This window comes from Monopterus albus, unplaced genomic scaffold, assembly GCF_001952655.1.
Source record: "Monopterus albus unplaced genomic scaffold, M_albus_1.0 scaffold145.1, whole genome shotgun sequence".
Lineage (NCBI taxonomy): Eukaryota > Metazoa > Chordata > Actinopteri > Synbranchiformes > Synbranchidae > Monopterus > Monopterus albus.
Window position 1 is genome coordinate 851,542 of NW_018128025.1, and position 14,463 is coordinate 866,004.

General features: G+C 38.2%; 1 protein-coding gene across 2 annotated transcripts in view; it reads left to right on the forward strand.

The window, feature by feature from the left end:
• Positions 1 to 10,553: 10,553 nt before the first annotated feature.
• akr1b1.2 (aldo-keto reductase family 1, member B1 (aldose reductase), tandem duplicate 2) overlaps positions 10,554 to 14,463 on the forward strand; it is a 6,227-nt gene continuing 2,317 nt past the window's right edge. Inside the window, exons 1-5 of one of the 2 annotated variants that reach the window (XM_020614407.1) lie at positions 10,554 to 10,719; positions 12,318 to 12,485; positions 12,644 to 12,760; positions 12,900 to 12,977; positions 13,227 to 13,349. In XM_020614407.1, the coding sequence (XP_020470063.1) occupies positions 10,654 to 10,719; positions 12,318 to 12,485; positions 12,644 to 12,760; positions 12,900 to 12,977; positions 13,227 to 13,349 (552 nt within the window). In that variant the 5' untranslated portion in view covers positions 10,554 to 10,653. The remainder of the gene's footprint in view (positions 10,720 to 12,317; positions 12,486 to 12,643; positions 12,761 to 12,899; positions 12,978 to 13,226; positions 13,350 to 14,463) is intronic. The other variant, XM_020614408.1, reaches the window with a different exon arrangement.

Sequence of the window (14,463 nt, forward strand, 5' to 3'; positions counted from 1 at the left end):
AATCAATGAAGAATACAAAATGCGTAGTGCTTTCCCGTCCAAAATATATCTAACCCTTGCCAATATCGATATATTTTTTGCTATTTTGTTCTGAACATATCTGATATGAGATTTCCAGGAGAATTTGTCATCAACTATGACACCAAGAAATTTAATTTCATGTACTCGTTCTATATTAGCTCCCCCAATTTTCAATTGAATTTCATTGTCTAGTCTGCGATTCCCAAATTGACTCGGTCTCGGACATACTTAAAAATCCATTTTCAAGTCGGACTTTTCCAGAAGAGCTAGACATTGTGAGGAGAGGTCGGTCAACCCTGAAGCTAGCTAGCTTGTCTCAGCCTGGGAAAGGGTTTGTTCGCCACTTCATGGCTATAGAAAATGACTTACTGATGAAACTGAAACGCAGAGATCATGTCTGTGACAGTCATTGAAGTCTTCCTGCGCAAAGAAAGGAGGATGGATTTTGTCTATAAATAAATAGCATCTCTGGTGAGTATGATGTAAGTCAGAGATATTTTAGACCAAGTTCTGCATGTGATTCAATGAATGGGCAGCTGCTCTTGAGAGGCTCAGGTGAACACCTGAGAACTCCCTTTCTCCTTAGTTAGCTTACCTTAGCTAACATGGCTCATTAGTGATTGTATGCTGAATGGCCATATAATGTATAAACAGTGGGACTGTGCTGTCCTGAACTCATGAGATCACCGCTTTGTGGTCCCATGATTGTTCACCAAACATTACCCCTATTTCAACCTGTTTGAGACCTGACAATTAACTAAAGGCCTCCTGCTGCTCTGAATGTAGAGTGTACAGAATGCCTTGGGGTCACTGGAAGACAACAAACAACAGTACATGTGCTTTTTTACATCGGATTGTTTGCCTGATTCTCTGTGATCTGACTTATGTGTTATCAATAAGTAAGAGATTACAAAAAAAAATTAAAATTTTGCTCACCTTCCGAATTTTCTTGAGTTTTTTCAGTAATTAAGATCAAGTAGTTTAAAAACAAACACTTTTATTATAGGAAAAAAATTCCACTGTGGGTTGTGTAGTTTTCAAGGATTAACAGATTAAAATTTGTATCTTTTTCATCTGTCTGTCTGTCCATGTTACACACTTATAAAAATCCTCACCCACCCATATGGAAACAGGAAGTTTGGCAATATTGCTGAGGATTTTCTGTGTCTGTGTTCCAGATGAGAATGCTCACATACATGCTGACAACTGCCTCATTAAAACCTTTCCTATAGATGTACTGCTTTGTACAGCTCTCCACTCATCATCACCTCCAATTCATTCAACCCTTGCCTCCGTTTGAGCTCCACTGTTTATTTTCATGAAGACCTCTCTCCTTCTTCCTTTGTTTCTCTCTTGTTCTCCCTCTCTTCCACAGTGGGCTTTGTTGCTGGCCTGTCACGTATTGAAGCACCTATTTATTTGCCTTTTTCACTTCTAATTTTTTTCTTATTGTTCATCCTGGCATCCCATTGTGTCAGGAACAAAGTTGCTGTGATCATTTTGTTCCTTGGGCTCAAGACGTGAGTCGCTCAGCCAAGATAATGATGAAAAGCTCAGACACGCAGGAGATCCAACCTCTATCAATGGTCACACCAGTAAAGTCTTCTTAACATACACTCCTCAAAGTCCACAAAGTCATTATTACAGAACCTTTTCAGTCTGCGGTAAGAGTTGAGGTCACCATATAAAGTTTTTTTTAAACCTCTCTGGTTCAGCTCTTTGTTCGAATTCCAAACACAAGAATAAGAGAGACCGGCAGGGCAATGCAACATTAGGAAGGGTTATACAGTACTGGATATATTTTAACCATACTTACTAATGTAGATTCTAGTGTTTGGAGAAAAATCGAATTTTTTCCTACAAAATGTAATGGGGATTTTCATCACATTTACCAAAAAAACATCGCCAGACACCATGTAAATTAGAGCCTGACTGACGCAGGATTTTTGAGACCTATAACAATATTTAAGACTAAAACGATCCAATAATAAACAGTGACAGGCAAAATATATATATAAAATATACCAAACATTTCCAGTTGCATCTTAAACCTTAGTTTTATTGATGCTTGCTCTTATGAATAGATCTTATGAATATTCATGTCTGCTGGGCTATGAAATGACATTCTACAGAGTAATAGATTATGTTTACTTTTTTATAACAGATGTTATTTGTATTAACAGTAAAAACTATTTGTTTTTAATTGAGTCATTCTCGCTAAGTTATTGTCTTTGCTTTGACATTTAATGTCAGATCTGAGTGTCCCTGCCTGAACTGTAAGATACAAGTCTATATGATCATATATGGAAGTTATAAACTGTCATGAAACCTCTTGTTTTGTCACCTGTCACATAAAGACTAAAAGTAATTTACTTTAGTCTTTTCTCCCCTAGGTAGGTTTTAATGGTTAGAAACTAGTTTGTACAAAGGAAAGAAAACATGTAAGATCTTTTGTCATTATTCTTCAAATGTGACAGAGATATACAGTCAGCATTGCTTGTGCAGTGTCAAATGCATCCTTTCTAGACAAGGCAAACTGACACATTCCATATGTGTCTACTTCACCTGTCAATCAGATCTGTTTTATGACTTCAAATTTTGGTTTCAGGAAGAGTCTGTAGACTATCATTTTTATTTTTTATCAGTCAAAGGTGTGCACCACTGCTGAGAGGAGGTTACTGTTGTCTCACTTTGAGCTCAGTCCTCAGAGCAGACAATGTTTACATTCTTCCAGTATATTACTCTCTCCTGCCCACCGCTACTTAAATATATCTCTCTATGGGACTGTGCAAGTGCTGATCAGAACCAGAATCAGAATCAGCGTTATTGGCCAGGTGTGTCAGACACACGAGGAATTTGACTCTGGTACATCGTCTCTCAGTGTGTATGTACATATCCCCATGCAAGGGGCAAGTAAACAGTAAACCAACATAAGGCTGTGTAGTATAACAAAATAAACAGTATTAACAAGCAACAAACAGTACAAACAATGCAAAAAGCAGTATAAACAGGCAGTAAACAATACAGACAGACAAAGGAATGCTCATTGTGAATGAGATAAATAGGCATAACCCGTCATACTGTCATACTGTCGTGGGTGAAGTGTTCATCAGAGTGATGGCCTGGGGGGAAGAAACTGTCCTTGTGGCTGGTTGTCTTAGCGTACAGTGACCTGTAATGCTACGACACAATTTTAATTGTTGACATTATTATTATTAAAAGCCAAGATCATTTATTTTAAGGGGAACCAAAAGCAATTATGTTCAGCATATACTGTATATATTTATAAATGCATTAATGCACTTCTTTGATAATGTATATATCAAAATCCAAGTGGTCATTTCCAGATTAACCACAAGATGGTGTTGTATTCTCCCATTCAGTATCATGAAACAGACATACTTTTATTTCCTACTCGAAACTGCAACTTATACCCATACAAACCAGAAAAAAGTCCTCATATATTTGAGAAGGCATATGTGTCATTAGCTGTCAGTTTCTATATTACATGCACAGCAACCCATGACTCAGACAAGAATGATCTCTCAAAATAGCAAAATTCACAAAGTGCCCTTTGCACAAATCTTACTGTCAGAGTCATACGCACACTGCCATTATGCTGCACATTATGCCAAGTTTCCACCTCATTCTCTGAAAATACACTAGCTGTATGGCAATGCACACACATCTACTATTTCACACCACACAGCTACACACCACTGTCACAAATTCTTACAACTCTTTGATAAAAAAAACATACAACACACTGAATGTTTTATTGAACATTTAAAGCCCTTTATCCCCAAATTAACCAGATATAGCACTTTATCTAATGCCTTCTGCACTACAGGATTTTTTTTTACAGATATTTTGTTTAAAAAAAATGGTACTTAGTCATCTTGGTTGTGACTCATCATCTCATGAGGCTTGATCACACATCCACCCACTTTACCTTACAGCTCAGTCTGTTCATGCGGTTTTCCCCCTCCCTAGCCCTGAACTTGCATGCACACAGCTCTAAAGACAACATTCCCGTGATGCAAGATTAGAGAAGTTCTCGGGGTTTTTTTTCTTAATATATTGTAAATAATATCAGGTGACCCAAAAACAACGAGGAAGTACCCCATGAGGAACTTTAAAGATTTTCCCGCTGTGTCATTCTTATTTATCAAAACAAACAACATGCTCATGCTAGGACGAGACCTTGTCACCAGGAAACATAGGATGCGACGGGATTACATGAAACAATGTAATCTTTTATAAAGGCAATTTCATTAATAAATGTGAATATAGACGGGAGCAAATGTCTGTATATTTTTTTATATGCATTTAAACACATCTGATAGAGATGCATAGTGTATGGCATTGATTGTGAAAACAATTTTTTTTGGGGGGGGGGGAATTATGCAATTATAGTAATTAAAAATATTGAGTTCAGATATATGGTGATCTATACATTAACTAAATGATAGATCTCAATTTTGTTATTTAAAGATACTGTAACCAGTTAGGTTATCATAGTAAACACTGTCATCTCTAAAGTCTTCATGTAAGAAATCACTTGGTGAAGTATGTATCTCTTTAAATTTGTGCTTATCTACACAAATTTTGTATTGTATTTACAAATCTTTAAAAAAAAACTATGTATTTCATAGCCAAAAAAAAAACTTTCTTTATATCTAAAAATATTTTTTTAGGCACTAATGAGCTTCCTGTCAAATAGAATGTTGCTTGTGGAGAAGTGAGGTGATGACCTTTTGTCATTAGAGATATTAGCAAGGATTGCTCATATAAACTACACATTACAGCACAAATTAAATTGCCAGACAGTTTTATTTGCATTTTAGGTCAAAGGTCAGTGTTTATTTGTCATATGCACAGTTAGGAAACGTGTTTCCCTGTACAATGAAATTCTTACTTCGCCGTCCACATGAATACCACAAAATACTAATGAAATATAATGTAGATGAATAAGTAACACAAAATCTAAGGCACTTTAAGCAGCAAATGCAGAGATATAATAAAAATATATAAGAATATAATAAGAGAATGTATGCTGCATGGGAGCTGCAGTAGTATTTTAGTGTACTGTATATGGCAAGCAAAGGAATCTCAAGTTCTCCCTTACCTGTAGTTTGGTGTTGGCAGAAGACAGGTCTTCTTTGTATACTATAGCGTTGTCTGCTTCTCTGCTTCTTTGAAATTAGCCAAATAAACTTGCTTGTTGATCAACCTTCTATTGATGTTTAATCATTCCTGAAAGCAGGGACTAGTGAAAGGATCCCAGATGTAAACCAAATAATATTTCCTCTTTTTTAGCCACACAAGAGCAGGGTGCAAAGGGAAGCTTTTTACATCAACTGTCCCTGGGACAGAAATAATCACAGATTCTGGCAAGTCATTGTCTTGCATAATCATAGTTGCCAGTAAATAAATGAAATTGCATTAAAAACTTTCAATTTAAGTTACAAAAACGTTTTACTTGCCTATATAGCTTTGTTAGTTTTGAGTTTTATTCTGGAAATTCTCAATACAACCACAGTCCTTGTTTGGTAAGTTACAACAGATACCTCAGCTGATTATGCAACATTTACACTTTAATATTGTTGTCAAGGTCATTGCAAAAGAATAAAGGTTTGACTTTCAAGTGTAGGGTGAATGCTGTTAATATCATATTCTTGAGACAGTTTGTCCATACCTGATCGGCATGGCTTGACTCAAAAGAACAAAACCCACAAGTGCTTTTGGTCAGCTTTATGGAACAGCGACATTTCATTCCAGAGGAAAGGGCTCCGATATAGTATTCACGAACACTCTGTAATCTGCATAATGACAGTGATGAACAACCCATCGGGTACGATTAGAGAGAAAAGGCTTCCAAATTCTCCTTCAGATGCATGTTGATTGTGTTTATTCATGGCGGTTAGGTTGATGAGGGAGCAATATGGAGGAGGTTGGATGGACACTTGTTACGTGTTACCGTTAAAATAGCAGACATCTCTTGACGAAGAACAAACAGCAAAGGCGGACTGAAATCAAGGCGTCTGTGAAAGCTCTCAAGAATGCAAATTCAAAAGCACTTCATTACTTGCTTTTTCCCTGCAATCTTGTGTCTGAGAGACAGAACTAGGTGGTTAATCAAGCCAAAAAAACCAAACCATGTCTGAGGGGCCAGAGAGGAGAAACCTCTGCTCACAGACCGGCCAAGGCTGTGTGCATTGACAGGATGCAAGTAAGTGCATACACCTGAAACAGTGTGCATGTCTTGGACTAGATCTGTAAGATCTAGATAGGAAAATAGAAAAAGAAAAATCTATATTCTATAATAATTTAGGTAGTTAAAAGCTAAATTTCCACCCATTAATTTTTATGAAATAATAATGTTATAATCATTTGTAATTGTAACCTGAAACCTTAGAATATTTTGGTCCATACAAAGCTTTGTCACAATACGTTTTTCACAAGAGCATAAACCTAATTAATATAAAAACGATTTATTCAATTGCTGCAGATTGAAGAATAACAATTCTTGGAATGAAGTTGGTGAAAGATGAAAAACTTTTGGCTAACTGTCATTTACTCTTTGTGTCTCACAGAACTTTCATGCAAAGTTTTTTTTTTTTTACATGAGCTACGTACATTCTTTTGCTTCTCAGTTATCAGACACTCCATTATCACAGCTGACATCACCTGATATGCCTGAAAATGATATAACTGGTATTGGTCAGCAATAAGATTGAGTCTACAGCCATGGCAGCAGCTATGTGGGACTGTACTTAATGCTCACAGGGACAGCATGCTTATGTTTAACAGCTATAATGTTTACTATGTTCTCCTTAGTATCATGCTAACACTTGCTAACTAGCACTAACACCAAATACTGATGACGCTCATGGCAATTATATTAGTTTTTAGGTATTTGGTCATGAACAAAAGTATTGAATAAACTCAAAGTTTTATTTGATCAAGATGAAAATTTAGGAGACATCACTACAGTTGTTAAGGGGACATGAATGTCTGGACCAAATTTCATGGCATTTCCATCCAGTTGTTGCTGAGACATTACCCAACATTCAAGTTTTTTATGGTTCAGTGAGTACCTTCACTGTCTCTGGCACATGCAGTTCAAGACAACAGTCAAACCAAAACCAGATACTTACACCAGTTATGAGAAAATTTTGATTTTATGCAGCTGTTGCCTCTCTTACTTGGAGTAGCTTGCAGTCTTTATCTAACATGTAGTGTAACTTTTTTCCTTATTAAAAACACATTAGCAATGAAAACAAATCAGCACTGCATCTTGAAGGATATGGACTGTAATGTGGTTCAAACTCAGGTAAAGAAATAAACATTAAAGGAATGCAGGAAATGCTGAAGGGTTAAGTTAGCGTACAGGCCCATTCACGTTCACTGTACATTACACAACATTAACTTAATAAACTGCCTGAGCTATTCCAGTAGTGGCAAAATTTTCTCTGGTTTCCCTTGTTCACATAATCAAGGCCTAACACAATTTTAATGCTATGTGACCATTTACACAACAATGGCACTAAGGCCCTCTGTTGTCCAAAATTGGTTACATTGTGCACCAGAGTATACTGATGTTGTGCATATTTGTAGTGGTTATGCTTCAGACGGTGTGCCTGTATGGGACTTGAGCTGTTAAATATTACATTGTCAAAACTGACTTATGCTGTGTTTCCACTATCAGAACCTAATGAGCGGTATACCCCGTATTTCCCTTAACCATCACCAAGCATAGCTTCCAGAGTTGGCACGGACCATCCTGCTTTGTTTTTCCACTATATTTTTTCTCTGTCGGTCTCTGTTTAAAGGTGGGAGGGGCTGCTCTTCTAACACATGCAGTCAGCAGTGTGTTTACATATGGTGCTTGTAATGCTAGTGCTTGAGGTATGAAGATGCAGACCAATTTAACCAATCACCGGTGACTGCTCTGCGTGCACACACCTCTCCTCCCCTCGCATTCCTGGTAATCGATTTTAGTACTACCTCCTGAGGGGTGCTGAAATTTAGTGCACTGTAGTGGAAACAAACACAGAACCTGTTACTCAGCACGACATGTTTTGGTAGATTCCTATAATGGAAAAATCCCTTTAGAAACAGTAGCTATCAGTACACAGTTAAATGTCCTGAATATTGGGTGAGCATCCCTATGGAAGCTCAGTATTCAGTGATTTTGTGTAAAGAATGTTACAAAGTACTAAAAAAGTTCAATTTGCTTAAAATATGTAAACAATGAATGAATTATTAAAATTGTTGAACAATTAACAAATTTATGGACTAATAGTTTCAAGTTAGACTGTCTACCTACAGTAATCTAGATATTAGTAGAATTATTTTTATTTCAAAGTATTATTTTCCATGATGTCTCAAATGAGCTTGGAAAAATCCCTCATATCAAAGAACATGTAATGCACTTGGCCAGTGACAATGAATTACTTATGATGTAAGGTTTTCGCTCCCTGATCTACAGTAGTTATTGTTCAATAGACAGAATCTGTGGATTGCAAGTGTGTAAGCGAGTTAAGCAGGAGCTGTCACTCGACATTGGATTTATGGGTGGAGATGACCTAGGGCACTCTGGCAAGAAACAGAGGAAAAAGACAGCAAAGCCAATGGGAGAGGCACGAGGTAGAAAAAAGAAAGAGCCAGGGTGATTGGCGCAAAGGCCATGAAATGAAATGAGGTGTTTGATTTCTACAGGTCAGGTCTTACTGATGGAACAGCTTGTCTGATCCAGTGTAGAGCAAATGGACAACACCAGCTAGCTGCACTAAGGATTCATTATGACCACATTTAATGGAAATAGAAAGAAGCTAATTGTGATCTGTGTAGTTATTTGTCACACCGCCATCCTCTCTCCGTCCACAGCCTATGGATGTGTCTTCCTTTTTTCTTTAAACTCTTTAAGTAACACACTGAAACCTCACCTAAGTCTACAGTCTTTGTCCAAAAGTTTCCTTGAGAGGCACTTGGCTTTGCTCAGGGCCTCTGTTGTAGCTTCAAATGCTTTGTCATTTGTCTTTTCCTTCTTTCAAATCTATGCACTTAGTAGAGTGAAAGTGTATTTGCAGATGCAAAATAAGAGCCTCTGAAATGAAAACTTTCCTTTCCTCTTTTAGATAGAAATTGTATGTGGCTGTGTCGTCTGGTTTACCTGTGGGTCTTTGATCATGACTGCATGCGACAGTGTTTGAATCCTGGGGTACTTTGACAGTTTGCAGACTGGCAAAAGGCCCTTACTGTCTGAAGTTAGATCAGACGAGATGGGGCCTAAAAAGCTCACGTCCAGCTGGGAGAAGATCAGAAGAGACACAAACTATAGCGAGAGCCATTGTGAGGTACACAGTATCTGCTGGCTCCCATAACTTTCCCTTTGTACGTTTTTTATATTGCTCCCCCTCTTATCTTCTGCTCAGAGTGTTGAATGGCTCAGTTAAAGGTCTGTGAGGTTTTATCTGATTTTGACAAAAAAAAAGAGAGAAAAGACACCTTGTATTTGTTCCCTCTTTCATCAGTCTTTTGGGGTTTAAGGCTGGTCTCTGTGCACATTCACAATAGTGCATATCCTTTACAGGTGGAATAATTATGCCACAAGTTAGTCAAAATAATAAAGATTCATTAAAAAAAAATCCTACATCATATGCCACATACTGGACAATGAGCATACCTTGTTAATATTCCAGGAGTATTTTTTTATGAATAAAGTTAAGTCAGATATTGGGTGTGTGTGCATAAGGTTTTTGAGAGCCTTAACTAAACTGAGCAATACTGATGAGTCATTTCAGTATCTGTAATTACTGGCTAAATTTGGTTAATGTCTGTGATTATGTTACTCTTAGGACTGTCTCACATATTTAGTAAGTGTGGTAATGGTGCCCTCTAGTGGCTGAAAAGCTTAATTAACAAAAACATTAACAGTAACCCAAAGAGAGGTAGGGGCTCTTTGCCCCTTCAAGTGCCTGTGAGTAACTGGGAGACGTTTAAAACAACTTGCAAAATCAGCCAAATATTTCATAATGCAATCAATTTATAGCATTGAACATTATATTTCCAGTATTTTATATGATTTTGCATAGCTTGTTTATCAATAGTTACTGGAAAACTAAAATCAATATGTTAAAAAGTACAAGTGTACAAGCACTTTGCTCATAAATGAATAAATGTGCTTAGTTACGTTACACTGGCTGATGAAATGACTGTATCCCCGGCAATAACAATCACCTTAATGCCAGTGGCATTAGAGAGTAGCCTACTAATTTATTTTACCTTCGTCCTACTTATCCAGTCCTACTTTGCAGACTACATGCTGGTGCTTGTAAATCCAGCAATAACAATCACCTTAATGCCAGTGGCATTAGAGAGTAGCCTACTAATTTATTTTACATTCGTCCTACTTATCCAGTCCTACTTTGCAGACTACATGCTGCTGCTTGTAAATCCAGAATAACAAGTGGGTGTGGCGCTGGAAGCCGTGGCTCAGAAATGAAATGAAGGCGTTAATCGATCAACGAAGACGGCTATCTGCTGCTGCTGGGCTCTGAACATACGTTACTGTGTCGACTTGGCTGTTTTCATAAAACATTCGGGACCTACTCATCTTTCGGAGAAATGGCAACAACAGTGAAACTGAACACTGGTGCGCATATGCCCATAGTTGGACTGGGGACATGGAAAGTGAGTTACTCGACTATTCTATATTAATTTAAATGCATTAGTAATTGCGTTGTTTCACAGGTAATTATTGCCTGGCATTTTTGTCACTTAAGGATAGAACCGGAACCAACCTTGGCTCTAACAGCATGCAGCTGTGCATGGTGTGCAAAGTTGTTAGCTCAAGTTACACGGGTTGGGTTGTGCTTCTTTGCAGACAGACTAAACTCAGTGTACAAACTTTATTCTACTTTATGTTAGGAGCAAATGACTACTTATCCTAATCGTTTACACTTATTCAACCCTCACTGCAAATTGAGTGTATTGGCAAAATGTACAAACCTTCAGTTGTTTGCAATGAACAAATGAAACAAGAACAATTGAAATAGATCAACGCAAGTAATGTAACAAGTGGTTTCTTCTGATTCAACACAAAATACAACTTATTGACTGCATGTTAGAAACGTGGCTATGTCAAATGAATTGTCAAAAAACTTAAGAGATCATTGCCTTTCACAAATAAGAAAAAGCATACAATAAGATAGTGAAGGCACTGAATGTTACTAAAAAGCATACAATAAGATAGTGAAAGCACTAAATGTTCCTAGAGACAGGGTTGGAAGCATAGTTTGCAAGTTCATAGTTAAAGGAACAGTTGCTACACTATCTGGATGTGGCAGAAAAAGGAAGCTATGAACAGCTACAACCAGATTTCTGAGGAGGTAGTTGGTGAAAACCCCTCGAGTGACTGCAAAAGACCTGCAGCAAGACTTGGTGGCAACAGGCACTGTTGCAGTTACTGTTTACACAGTAAGGCCCATACTAAACTCTGAAGGATTTCATGCACCACTACTGACCCCAAAGCACACGAAAAGTTGGCTCCAGTATAGTGGCATGTCTGGAGGAGAAGAATGAAGCATACGCTGAAAAGAACACCCTGCCTACAGTAGCATTGTTTAATCACAATGATAATAGTCACATTTATTGGCCAAGTTACACACACAGGGAATTTGTCTCCAGTACACCAATGGGGCTGTTGTTCCTGCAGGGCGCTGCTCTGGCCATCAGGAGCAACTTGGGATTCAGTGTATTGCCCTGGATACTTCGACATGTAGACTGGGGAGAACAGGAATCAAACTGCTGACTGTCCGGTTAGGGGACAGCAACTCTACCTCCTGAGCCACAGCTGCCCCACATGGATAACATTATTATTCCAGATTCAAAATGTTTATTGTTAATTATCTACTGTTTATTATTTTACAGTATATATCTGCTATAAAATATCTGATAATTTGGGCATTTAATAGCAGCAATAAAACAGATGAGGTGATGCTAAAGTGTAACCCAACAAACCTTCTGGCTGTGTCCCAAGAACAAAACTGAGAAAAGGAATCAGGAACTAGAACTCCTTACCCAAAGGACCCTTCTTTTATTGCACAATGTGCATGTGAAGCAAAACCATGCAAAATATTTAACCAAACACAGTCTGTATAGTGACACCGTAAGTGTACAACCAGATATTTACCATGGTGCTATTATGATGCAGTAGGCTATGTCTCAGGAACACAGAGCTGCTGCAAAACTATGCTGACTCTGTATAACAAACCATTCCTGTCTATTAGTCTCCTGCTGGTACGGTTGCAGAAGCTGTGAAAGCAGCCATCTCAGTGGGTTACAGGCACATCGATGGAGCGTATGCCTACGAGAATGAGACAGAGGTGGGAGAAGGTATATGGGCCATGATCAAGGATGGCGTGGTCAAGAGAGAGGACCTTTTCATAGTGAGTAAGGTGAGCTGGGAGTGCATGAAATGCATATGCATGTCCTTATTGTTATTCCTCCCACAAAAAACATGCATAATAATGTTGCCTGAAAACGTCATTTTCAGTCAGTGGATTTTTGAGCATGCATGATTGTTCACTGAATACCCTGTCTGTTCATTTCATAGCTGTGGTGCACGTTTCATGCGAAGTCCCTAGTGAGACAAGCCTGTGAGAAGACTCTCAGTGATCTTAAACTGGACTACTTGGACCTCTATCTAATGCACTGGCCCATGGGTTTCAAGGTAGGCACACTGTTATATTCTCCCTGTTTTCTGTGTGATTATTATGCTATCTGTGAGAGATTTAGCTGTTACATCTAAGAGTCGGCCTCTGTATTATAGCATAAACCCTTATGGCTGATATCTGTTTGTCATGTTACAGGCTGGCAGTGACCTCTTTCCTTTGGACAGCACAGGAGAGACTATCAGTGACAATACTCACTTCCTGGAGACATGGGAGGTGAGTTAAACAGACAAGAATGCCCACTTACAGTATATCAGTTTATGGTGTCAATTTGTTTTGAGTCTCACTAGACTCTCTAGCACCTGAAAAGAAATTAGGTAGAGTAGCCTTAAAGTCTGAGATCAGTGAGATGAATAGGAACAGTGTAGCTATATTTTCAAGAGGTTTGGGTGATATGTAGGAGCCACAATTGCTAAACTTAAACTCGGCCAAGTGAACATATTTGTTGTGGTCAATTTTTTTCAGGGGATGGAGGAGCTGGTGGACACTGGTTTGGTCAAAGCTATCGGTGTCTCCAACTTTAACAAGGATCAGCTTGAAGCCATTCTCAACAAGCCTGGTCTCAAGTACAAGCCTGCCAACAACCAGGTACAACAAGGACTTGTTTACCCAAGAAAAGTCACCTTGCAGTGACATTTGTGCTTGATACACATTTGTAAAAGAAAAAGATAACATCATTCCACCTGGTAAATACAGAGACCAGCTGCTGTTTAAACTTCATAAGTTTTTTTTTTTATGTCTAAATGTGCTAGAGTCGAGGTTGCTGAACAAAAAGAAAGCATACATTTCAAGACTGGTGCTGCTAAAAGGACAAGAGGACATAATGACATTATTTGTTTCCTCCTTTCAGGCCTAAGAAAGAAATGTTGTCTTGATTCATAATAGGCCACAGCAGTCTAGCCCTCAAACTAGACCAATTTCCCAAGTTGACCTTATTATTTATTTGTTTATTTAGTTTGTTATTGTTGTTTTTCAGAAACATCGTTTGCCATCAGTGTCTTGGCTTGTCTGATTATGCTGTATATTAGATTACGCCACCATTCTCCTTCTGCCCTCAGTCACCATACACTATAGATACAGAACAAATAAGTCTCATATGTTCAACAATGAATTTATCTTTCAGAATCATGCCAAATAAGTACTGCAGCCATACAAATGTACTATTGTGCTTCATTTATTAGTACTTGATAGAGAATTTTTTACTGTATCTTCCAAAACCTGTCTTTGCATTAAGCAGTTAATGAATATCTTGATGAAAATGAAAGGTTCTTTTATTACACACCTGCAGTCCTAATTCATATAGGTAACCTTTTTTCTGATGCTTTTTGTCCTGGTTTAGGAGCTTTTAAAGTCTTCTTACCCCACAAATATGGTGTCGGCATAATTCAGTTCTAATTCTGACTCATCACTTTGTCAAGCTAACAATGTATAAAACTATCAGTAACCCAAAAATGCAACAGCTCTGCTTCAGGTACTAGTCAGTTGCACCAACAAGGGAAAACCACCGAAGTCAAGGGCATGTCCACTTTCTGAAGAGAAATCAGAGAACTCTGAAACATCTTTCAGAGAGCAGAGGCCCCCTCTTCATGCATCTCTTCAAGAGCAGTGTGTTTGTCCCCCCCAGGTGGAGTGCCACCCGTACCTGTCCCAGGAGAAGCTGATTAACTACTGCCATTCTCAGGGCATCTCGGTGACTGCTTAT